Consider the following 11,790-nt stretch of genomic DNA (forward strand, 5'->3'; position numbering starts at 1 on the left):
AGTTCCAGAGTAGGGCGGAAGCACGAGAGAAATCTTGTATACGGTTGTGGGAGGAGGAGATAAGAGGGGAGTAGAGCAGGAGATCTTGTGAGGATCGGAGGTTGCGTGCAGGTATGTAACGGGAGACTAGGTTGGAGATATATGGAGGAGACAAGTTGTGAATGGCTTTGTATGTCATGGTTAGGGTTTTGAACTGGGGTCTCTGAGCAATGGGGAGCCAGTGAATAGATTGACAGAGAGGAGAGGCTGGGGAATAGCGGGGGGACAGGTTGATTAGTCCAGGGTTCCCCAACTCCAGTCCTCAAGGCCCACCAACAGGTCATGTTTTCAGGATTTCCTTAGTATTACCCAGGTGATAATTGCATCACCTGCACAGGCAATAATTCCATCACCTGTGCAATACTAAGGAAATCCTGAAAACATGACCTGTTGGTGGGCCTTGAGGACTGGAGTTGGGGAACCCTGGATTAGTCGAGCAGCAGAGTTTATGATAGATTGGAGGGGTGCAAGAGTGTTAGAGGGGAGGCCACAGAGCAGGAGGTTGCAGTAGTCAAGGCGGGAGATGATGAGGGCATGGACTAGTGTTTTTGCAGATTCATGGTTTAGGAATGTGCGGATCCGGGAGATATTTTTGAGTTGGAGTCGGCAGGAAGTGGAAAGGGCTTGGCTATGTGGTTTGAAGGAGAGTTCCGAGTCCAGGGTTTCCCCAAGGCAGCGAGCTTGAGGGACTGGGGAGGGTGGGCAGCCATTGACGTTGATAGATAGGTCAGTTGGGTGGGTTGAATGAGATGGCGGAAAGATGATGAATTCTGTTTTGTCCATGTTAAGTTTTAGAAATCTGGCAGAGAAGAAGGATGAAATAGCGGACAGACATTGTGGGATTTTGGTTAATAAGGAGGTGATATCGGGTCCAGAGAGGTAGATCTGTGTGTCATCAGCATAGAGGTGATAATGAAAGCCATGAGACTATGAGCTGTCCCAGGCCTAAGGTGTAGATGGAGAAGAGCAGGGGTCCTAGAACTGAACCTTGGGGGACACCGACAGATAGGGGGTGAGATGAGGAGGTGGTGTGTGAGTGGGAGACACAATGTCCGTTCTGTTAGGTATGAGGAGATCCAGAATAGGGCCAAGTCTGTGATGCCAACAGATGAGAGAGTCTGTAGTAAGAGGGAATGGTCCACTGTGTCAAAGGCAGATGACAGGTCTAGGAGGAGGAGGACAGAGTAGTGCCGCTTAGATTTGGCGGCTAGTAGGTCGTTTGTGACTTTAGTCAGTGCAGTTTCAGTAGAATGGTGCGGTCGGAAACCAGATTGTAGGCGGTCAAAGAGGGAGCAGGAGGAGAGGTGGGAGGACAGCTCAGAATGGACATGTTGTTCCAGTAGTTTTGAGGCATAGGGGAGAAGTGATATGGGGCGATAGCTAGACACAGAGGATGGGTCAAGGGAGGGCTTTTTGAGGATGGGTGTGATTGAGGCATGTTTGAAGCATGAGGGGAAAACACCAGTTGTTGATGACAGGTTGAAGAGGTGGGCTAGAGCTGGGATGAAGATAGTGGTAAGGTTTGGGATGAGGTGGGACAGGATTGGGTCAAGTTTACAGGTGGTGAGGTGTGATTTGGAGAGTAAAGAGGAAAGTTGATCTTCAGAAATGGTGGAGAAGGTGGTTTTGGAGGAAGAGGGTTGAGTAGGTGTGGGGAGGGGCTGTGGGAGCTTTAGGCAAAAGCTTTGTCTGATGGTGTCAATCTTCTGCTTGAAGAATGAGGCAAAGTCTTCGACTGAGAGGAGAGGAAAGGAAGGAGACACTGGGGGACGGAGGAGAGAATTTAAGGTGTTGAATAGTTGTTTAGGGTTGTGAGACAGGGAGGATATGAGAGATGCAAAGTATGTTTGTTTTGCTGCAGTGAGTGTGGACTTGAAGGTAGTGAGGGACAGTTTGAATGCGATGAAGTGCTCATGGGAGTGGGATCTTTTCCATCTACGTTCAGCAACCCTGGAGGCCCGTCGCAGTTCTTTAGTTAGGCTGGTGTGCCAGGGTTGTCTGTTGATTGTGCGAGCTTTGGTATGCGTGAGGGGGGCGACCGAATCGAGAGCTGCAGCTGTTGTGGTGTTGTATAAAGTGGCAGCAGCATCTGCATCATGTAAGGAACTAATGTCTGTAAGAGGGAGGAGGGATTCAGAGAGTGAGTGTAGGTCAAGGTGTTAGAGATTTCTGCGAGGGTATGCAAGTTTGTGGAGTGGGGATTGTTGCCCCGGGGAGGAGAGAGAAGAGAACGTGAGTAGGTTGTGGTCAGAAAGAGGGAGAGGTGAGTTAGAGAGGTTAGATAGGGAACAGAGGCGGGTGAAGATGAGGTCCAGTGTGTGGCTATCTTCGTGGGTGGGTGTGGAAGACCACTGAGTAAGACCAAAGGAGGAAGTGAGGGATAGAAGCTTAGAGGCAGCTGAGAGGGAAGTGTCAATGGGGATGTTAAAGTCGCCCATGAGGATAGTGGGGATGTCAACGGAGAGGAAATGAAGCAGCCAAGTGAAGTGTTCAAAGAAAGTGGTGGTTGATCCTGGGGGGCGGTAGATGACAGCCAGTTGGAGGTTGGATGGGGAGTAGACGCGCACGCAGTGCACTTCAAAAGACGGGAGAGTAATTGCGGGCGGCAGTGGGATCTGGGTGAAGGGGCAGTTTTCTGAGAGGAGGAAACCTATTCCTCCACCGTGCTTGCTGGTGGGGCGGGGGGTATGGGAGAGGTGTAATCCGCCATACGAAAGTGCAGCAGGAGAGGCTGTGTCGGAGGGGGTGAGCCAGGTTTCAGTGATGCCGAGGAAGGAAAGCTTGTTAGTGATGAAGAGATCGTGAATGTAGGAAAGTTTATTGCAGACAGAGCGAGCGTTCCATAGAGCTCCTGTTAGTGGAACTGGGGAAGCGGGGGCTGGGCGGATGGGTATAAGGGTTATGAGAGTTTGGGATAGATCGGGGGTAGGAGGTGGAAGTGAATGTAAGGATGTGGTGAGGAGGGCCAGGATTTGGAGAGATGTCGCCAGCAGTAAGGAGGAGTAGAGAAAGTGTTATTAGGTGGGAGCAGGAGAGGGCATGAGGTGGCTGTCTGTGTTTGAAGACAAAGGATTGTATGTTGTGGAATAGCTCTAAGGAGGAGGTGAGATGGGTGGGGAGAATGGAGGGAGAGATGAAGAGTTCCTTTCCAGGTGTAGGGATTAGGGGTGGTTGAAAGAAGTGAAGCATTAAGGGGGTGAGAGTGAGAACAAAGACAAACATTGTTTACTGTGACTTAGTATCCAGTTACCTTCAGTTCACTTCAGATTCAATTCAGAATTAATTCAAATTTCAGACACTTCAGCTAATGGACATTTAAGCTGAGGGACACAGACTGAAGTCTGACACAAACTCCTGGCTCTCAATATATTTGTAACAGAATGCATTCAGCTGTGAACCAGATGGGAGTGGTCTGTGCTCATCTTGATCAGCTGATTAAGGCTGAACCAGATGTAGGATACTCAAAGGTTCAGTAAGCAGGGTCATAAATGAAAGTGGGGGGTGGGTAGTGTAACTTGGGTCACGTACCATTAGTATATAGTAGGAGCAGAGAGATATAGGGAAGGCTGCATGGAAATCAGGATGGCAAAGTTGGGTCACGTACCTGTAAGAGGAATGGATAAACAGAGATGCTGATTAGAGTGAAGTGGTGGCCGGTAAGGTACAGTCTGCATGCATCATATTATTCAGAATTAATTCAAATTTCAGACACTTCAGCTAATGGACACTTAAGCTGAGGGACACAGACTGAAGTCAAACACAGACTCCTGGCTCTCAATATATTTGTAACAGAATGCATTCAGCTGTGAACCAGAGGGGAGTGGTCTGTGCTCATCTTGATCAGCTGATTAAGGCTGAACCAGATGTAGGATACTCAAAGGTTCAGTAAGCAGGGTCAGAAATGAAAGTGGGGGGTGGGTAGTGTAACTTGGGTCACGTACCATCAGTATATAGTAGGAGCAGAGAGATATAGGGAAGGCTGCATGGAAATCAGGATGGCAAAGTTGGGTCACGTACCTGTAAGAGGAATGGATAAACAGAGATGCTGATTAGAGTGCGGTGGTGGCCAGTAAGGTACAGTCTGCATGCATCATATTATTCAGAATTAATTCAAATTTCAGACACTTCAGCTAATGGACACTTAAGCTGAGGGACACAGACTGAAGTCAAACACAGACTCCTGGCTCTCAATATATTTGTAACAGAATGCATTCAGCTGTGAACCAGAGGGGAGTGGTCTGTGCTCATCTTGATCAGCTGATTAAGGCTGAACCAGATGTAGGATACTCAAAGGTTCAGTAAGCAGGGTCAGAAATGAAAGTGGGGGGTGGGTAGTGTAACTTGGGTCACGTACCATCAGTATATAGTAGGAGCAGAGAGATATAGGGAAGGCTGCATGGAAATCAGGATGGCAAAGTTGGGTCACGTACCTGTAAGAGGAATGGATAAACAGAGATGCTGATTAGAGTGCGGTGGTGGCCAGTAAGGTACAGTCTGCATGCATCATATTATTCAGAATTAATTCAATTGGTTCTGACAGGGGTATAAGGGATTAGAGGAAGGAGATGAATTGCAGTGAGATGCAGAATATTGGGAATAGTCTGAGAAAAGTTATTTAGCAATAGGTGGTAGGTTACCCCCTCACCGATTGCGGATCAGTGGGACTGATGATTGTCTATGATCTGGTGCTGTGACTGGCATTCACTGGTTCGATATCATCTACTTCATCCTCACCCGCCATGTCTTGTAGTGTGTGGTGCTGAGTAATAAAGCTGCTGTCCGGTCCATGATCTGTGAATGGCACCGTGCACTAGAGGAGACAGAGTGTAATGTGGGCAGATGCCCTCCTGATGGCAGCACTGAGCTCTGCAGTGTGACCCTGTTACTGCACCGTCCTCACCTCCCATGTGGCTGCAGAGTGTGGTGCATGGACACCACAACTCACACTTGATGTATATGGGGTGAGATATCCAAATATATATACGCACACCCCATATAGTTGCTGTATGCCACCATGTAGTGCTATGTACCCCCATATAGTGCTGTATAGACTCCAATAAGAGTTTAAAATCCCTATATTGTGCTGTATGCCCCCTCCGTACAGTGATACTTAACCACATATTGTGCTGCATACTCCCCATCCATAGTGAATATATGCTGCCATACAGGGCTGTATACTGTCATACTGCTGAAATCCTCCTTGTTATCCTGTCTATGCCCAAATAATGCCATATAGCCTCCATGTAATGCTTTGTAAGCCCATATAGCGCTATATGACTTTTTATAGTACAATATACATCCATATAGCGCTATACAAGGCCATATACCGCTCTGCACCACGTGTAACACCTCCATATAACGCTCTGCACCACGTGTAACACCTCCATATAACGCTCTGCACCACGTGTAACACCTCCATATAGCGCTCTGCACCACGTGTAACACCTCCATATAACGTTCTGCACCACGTGTAACACCTCCATATAACGCTCTGCACCGCGTGTAACACCTCCATATAACGCTCTGCACCGCGTGTAACACCTCCATATAGCGCTCTGCACCGCGTGTAACACCTCCATATAACGCTCTGCACCGCGTGTAACACCTCCATATAACGCTCTGCACCGCGTGTAACACCTCCATATAACGCTCTGCACCGCGTGTAACACCTCCATATAACGCTCTGCACCGCGTGTAACACCTCCATATAACGCTCTGCACCGCGTGTAACACCTCCATATAACGCTCTGCACCGCGTGTAACACCTCCATATAACGCTCTGCACCGCGTGTAACACCTCCATATAACGCTCTGCACCGCGTGCAACACCTCCATATACCGCTCTGCACCACGTGTAACACCTCCATATACCGCTCTGCACCGCGTGTAACACCTCCATATAGCGCTCTGCACCGCGTGTAACACTTCCATATAGCGCTCTGCACCGCGTGTAACACTTCCATATAGCGCTCTGCACCACGTGTAACACCTCCATATAGCGCTCTGCACCACGTGTAACACCTCCATATAACGCTCTGCACCACGTGTAACACCTCCATATACCGCTCTGCACCGCGTGTAACACCTCCATATAACGCTCTGCACGTGTAACACCTCCATATAGCGCTCTGCACCACGTGTAACACCTCCATATAGCGCTCTGCACTGCGTGTAACGCCTCCATATAACGCTCTGCACCGCGTGTAACACCTCCATATAACGCTCTGCACGTGTAACACCTCCATATAACGCTCTGCACCGCGTGTAACACCTCCATATAACGCTCTGCACCGCGTGCAACACCTCCATATACCGCTCTGCACCACGTGTAACACCTCTATATACCGCTCTGCACCACGTGTAACACCTCCATATAGCGCTCTGCACCGCGTGTAACACTTCCATATAGCGCTCTGCACCGCGTGTAACACCTCCATATAGCGCTCTGCACCGCGTGTAACACCTCCATATAGCGCTCTGCACCGCGTGTAACACCTCCATATAACGCTCTGCACGTGTAACACCTCCATATAGCGCTCTGCACCACGTGTAACACCTCCATATAACGCTCTGCACCGCGTGTAACACTTCCATATAGCGCTCTGCACCACGTGTAACACCTCCATATAGCGCTCTGCACCACGTGTAACACCTCCATATAACGCTCTGCACCACGTGTAACACCTCCATATACCGCTCTGCACGTGTAACACCTCCATATAGCGCTCTGCACCACGTGTAACACCTCCATATAGCGCTCTGCACCGCGTGTAACGCCTCCATATAACGCTCTGCACCACGTGTAACACCTCCATATAACGCTCTGCACCACGTGTAACACCTCCATATAACGCTCTGCACCACGTGTAACGCCTCCATATAGCGCTGTATACGGCCACATGATATTACCCTCCATCTAACACTGTATACGGCCACATGATGTTATTACCCTCCATATAGCGCTGTATACGGCCACATGATGTTATTACCCTCCATATAGCGCTGTATACGGCCACATGATGTTATTACCCTCCATATAGCGCTGTATACGGCCACATGATGTTATTACCCTCCATATAGCGCTGTATACGGCCACATGATGTTATTACCCTCCATATAGCGCTCTGCACCACGTGTTACACTGAGGAGAACAAAGAGCGGGAGGAACTATCAGCCGTTGTGCGGGGATTTCATATTCAGCGCTCAGCCAATCAGCGCTCAGTAGGGCTATGGCTCCGCCCACAGGCAGCACAGGATCAGCTCCTCCCCGCAGACACTTGGTGTTAACCCTTTAGTGGCCGATGTTCCCAGTCCCCGCAGAGCAGACTGCAGCCATCCGGGCACAGGGCGGTCAGCAGCCCCTCCCCCAGCAGCAGGAGCTGCGGCTTCTCCTCAGATGTGGGCGGAGCACAGAACTGTTGGGGAGGTTGAATTTCCCGCCCTTTTTCCTGTCATTTTCCCGCTTTTATCGCGAGGATGTTACATCCGGTCACAGAGCTGACTCCTCCCCGGTGACTGCTGCTCGGGTCACTGACAGGTCTATAGTGCTGTATACCTCCATATAGTGCTGTATACCCCCCATATAGAGCTGTATACCCCCATATAGCGCTGTATACCCCCATATAGCGCTGTATACCCCCATATAGCGCTGTATACCCCCCATATAGAGCTGTATACCCTCCATATAGAGCTGTATACCCTCCATATAGAGCTGTATACCACCCATATAGTGCTGTATACCCCTATATAGTGCTGTATACCCTCCATATAGTGCTGTATACCCCCCATATAGAGCTGTATACCCTCCATATAGAGCTGTATACCCCCATATAGTGCTGTATACCCCCCATATAGAGCTGTATACCCTCCATATAGAGCTGTATACCCTCCATATAGAGCTGTATACCCCCCATATAGAGCTGTATACCCTCCATATAGAGCTGTATACCACCCATATAGTGCTGTATACACTCCATATAGTGCTGTATACACTCCATATAGTGCTGTATACCCCTATATAGTGCTGTATACCCTCCATATAGTGCTGTATACCCCCCATATAGAGCTGTATACCCTCCATATAGTGCTGTATACCCTCCATATAGTGCTGTATACCCTCCATATAGTGCTGTATACCCTCCATATAGTGCTGTATACCCCTATATAGCGCTGTATACCCCCATATAGCGCTGTATACCCCCCATATAGAGCTGTATACCCTCCATATAGAGCTGTATACCCTCCATATAGAGCTGTATACCCTCCATATAGAGCTGTATACCCTCCATATAGTGCTTTGTTCCTATATATAATGCAGCATACAATCCATTCAGTGTTTAGATCTTCATCGTGCTGCTCATATGATCTTTATACCCTCATCCATATAGTGCTATATAACCCCCATATAGAGCTCTTTACCCCTGGACTGCACTCTCCATAGACTGCTGGTATACTCCCTATATGATTCTGTGTACACCAATCTGAACATTGAGAAACTGCTGAAAATGCAGCTGAGCACTGAAAGAGTTAACAGCCCATCCTCCCCCATTACCAGGAGAACACTGGAAGCAGAGGGCACTAGGACCCAGTGCTCAGAGAATGGGTTCATTAAGTGAGAGGTGACCAGCAGGAGTCCTTCATAACATGCTAATGTTAATCTAGGTGACACCTTTAATACTTTTAAGACGTGGAGCCCCAAACTGGATCCCATATTATAAAGGCTACCCCTCTATAAATATCTAGAGGCCACAAATACATTGGGATCAAATGATCTCTTTATACATCCTCAAATCTTATTTGCTTTTGTTGCTGCTGCCTGATATTGATTGCTCAACTTGTAACCAGAACTCCCAAGTCCTTCTTTTCTGTAGACTGGAACTTTACTCTCCTTCACAAGGTCATTAATGAAGAGATTAAAGATAATTATTCCAAACCTCTTTTTGGCCCCTACTGCTCCCAGTCCAGATCCTTGTGGTCCCCACCTAACAGATTATTAGATGAATCACCTGATGTAGAGGTAAAAGCTTTGCATCAGGCAGAATTCAGACTTTGTAAAGAGGAGCAGCAGAAAAAGGTGGTGATCCAGTGATCTGCCTTATCTGACCTCTTTATTGTGGGGTCAGGGTGTTTCAGGAGAAGGGATGAGTTCCTGAAGCACTTTTCATTTATGGTGCAGGGGTTTGTGGGGACTGTAAATGATCAATAGGGTGGTCTCCAATATAGGGCTGCGAGATCTGAATATCTGGTATATATGGGGGTATACGGAGCACTATATGGGGAGTATACAGCACATGATGATTTACAGCAGTATATGGAGGATCTATAGCACTATATAAAGGGTATACAACATTATATGGATGGTATATAGCATTATAAGGGGGTATACAGCTGGATATGTAGGGTATACTTCACTATCAGAACCATTTGTGACCAACATCCTCATGATAGAAAGTGGAAAAAGGACAGTAAAAAGAGCGGGAAATTCAAAATCCCCAACAGTTCTGTGCTTCGCCCACATCTGCTCCCAGTACAGATCCGAGGTCCCCACTTCTGGCAATATCATACTTAGAAAATCTACCATTTAAAACATGTTTCCTGTCCCTTAACCAGTTCTTCACCCATCTGCATACTGGACCTAGTCCCGGCTTCTGGCTGTTGTGTGGTTCAGCGTCAGACGCCTTTGCAAAGTCCAGATATATCACATCGGACGCATGACTAACAACCATAATAGCACTTACCTTCTCAGAAGTCTAACATGTAGGTTAGGCATAACTTCTCTTTCATGGATCCATCCTGGTGGTCAACTATATTTTTTGCAATACGTTCCTGCACGGAATTTCTTGCAGAACACAGACAAGCAGCCACAGCTCTGATGTAGACGGGGTGGGTGGCTCTTAGAAGAGCCTTTGGGTTGGTGGAGCAGAGCTTGGAGCAGATCACTTGGCGCTGGTGTACTTGGTGACGGCCTTGGTGCCCTCGGACACGGCGTGCTTGGCCAGCTCTCCGGGCAGCAGCAGGCGCACAGCGGTCTGGATCTCCCGGGAGGTGATGGTGGAGCGCTTGTTGTAGTGAGCCAGGCGGGAGGCTTCCCCTGCAATGCGCTCAAAGATGTCATTGACAAAGGAGTTCATGATGCCCATGGCCTTGGAGGAGATGCCGGTGTCAGGGTGGACCTGCTTCAGCACCTTGTACACATAGATGGCATAGCTCTCCTTCCTGCTCTTCCTCCGCTTCTTGCCGTCCTTCTTCTGAGTCTTGGTCACAGCTTTCTTGGAGCCCTTCTTGGCTGCTGGTGCAGACTTGGCAGGTTCAGGCATGATGATAGCAGAATATTCTCTTCACTGGAGAGAGAATAATGATCCAGCTCCTCCCAGAGCGGCCGTATTTATAGACCGGCCATGCAAATGAGCAATGCTGTCAGATCACTGTACTATTGGGTGAGAACATCATGTGATCAATGGACATTCAATTATCTCCGCCCACTGCAACTCATTGGCGTTTCTACAAGTATTGTTTCCATTGGTGACTTCAGATCCAGCCAATGGTAGGAGAGGAGGATTATTAAAGGTGCAGGAGGCAGCACATCTATGACACAAGAGACTTCTCTTATCTGCTGATAACTGAGCGCAGTGATGTCTGGACGCGGCAAACAAGGAGGGAAGGTCCGTGCTAAAGCCAAGACCCGCTCATCCCGGGCAGGACTGCAGTTCCCGGTCGGTCGTGTGCACAGGCTTCTCCGCAAGGGTAACTATGCTGAGAGGGTGGGTGCCGGCGCTCCGGTCTATCTGGCTGCTGTGCTGGAGTATCTGACCGCTGAGATCCTGGAATTGGCCGGCAATGCCGCCCGGGACAACAAGAAGACCCGCATCATCCCCCGCCACCTGCAGCTGGCCGTGCGCAATGACGAGGAGCTGAACAGACTGCTGGGTGGGGTGACCATCGCCCAGGGTGGCGTCCTGCCCAACATCCAGGCCGTGCTGCTTCCCAAGAAGACCGAGAGCAGCAAGTCGCCAAACAAAGCGAGCAAGAGCAAGTGAGCGCTGCAGCCGATCCTGTATCATCCACACAACCCAAAGGCTCTTCTAAGAGCCACCCACACCGTCACCACAAGAGCTGGCGCTACTGATCTCAGGAATTATCTGTACGTACAGATCTATTCTATAGCAGAGATTATTTATATAGCACCGTTAATTCCATAGTGTTGTACTGTACATGAGGAGGGGTTACTTACAGAATGTAAACTAACAATGATAGACTGGTACAGAGGGAAGAGGACCCTGCCTTTGTAGGCTTATATTCTACAGGATGATGGGGAAGGAGACTGTAGGTTGAAGGGGGGGGGGGGGTTGCAGTGGCAGCGGGGTCATTGCAGGTTGTAAAATTTCTTGTAGAGATGGGTTTTCATGTTACGTTTGAAGGATCCGAATGTGGATAATCGGACATGTTGGAGCAAAGAATTCCAGGGGATGGGGGATAATCGGGAGAAGTCTTGGCGGCAATTGGGTGAGGAACAAATAAGTGTGGAGGAGAGGAGACTGAAGATATCGGTAGATTAGTTCGGAGATGTACGGAGGAGAAAGGTTATGGATGGCTTTGTTTTAGATCGGTATTAGCAGTTTAAATCGGTGAATTGGGAGCCAATGAAGGGATTTGTAAAGGGGGGATGAGCGAGATGAACTAGTGAGGCAGCAGAGTTAAGGACGGACTGGAGAGGTGCGAGAGTGTTCGCAGGTAGGACACAGAGGAAGATGT

General features: G+C 48.8%; 2 protein-coding genes across 2 annotated transcripts; one reads left to right on the forward strand and one right to left on the reverse strand.

The window, feature by feature from the left end:
- Nucleotides 1–9,784: 9,784 nt before the first annotated feature.
- On the reverse strand, nucleotides 9,785–10,484 carry LOC141231507 (histone H2B 1.1-like). Its single transcript, XM_073667706.1, has one exon. It carries the CDS (start codon nucleotides 10,353–10,355, stop codon nucleotides 9,975–9,977), a length of 381 nt encoding a protein of 126 aa, XP_073523807.1. The 5' UTR covers nucleotides 10,356–10,484; the 3' UTR covers nucleotides 9,785–9,974.
- Nucleotides 10,485–10,670: 186 nt separating this feature from the next.
- On the forward strand, nucleotides 10,671–11,075 carry LOC141231523 (histone H2A.J-like). The gene has a single exon (XM_073667720.1). It carries the CDS (start codon nucleotides 10,671–10,673, stop codon nucleotides 11,073–11,075), a length of 405 nt encoding a protein of 134 aa, XP_073523821.1.
- Nucleotides 11,076–11,790: the final 715 nt, after the last annotated feature.

This window comes from Phyllobates terribilis, unplaced genomic scaffold (genome assembly GCF_046119375.1).
Source record: "Phyllobates terribilis strain yellow unplaced genomic scaffold, ASM4611937v1 Scaffold_510__1_contigs__length_1275624, whole genome shotgun sequence".
NCBI classification, from domain to species: domain Eukaryota; kingdom Metazoa; phylum Chordata; class Amphibia; order Anura; family Dendrobatidae; genus Phyllobates; species Phyllobates terribilis.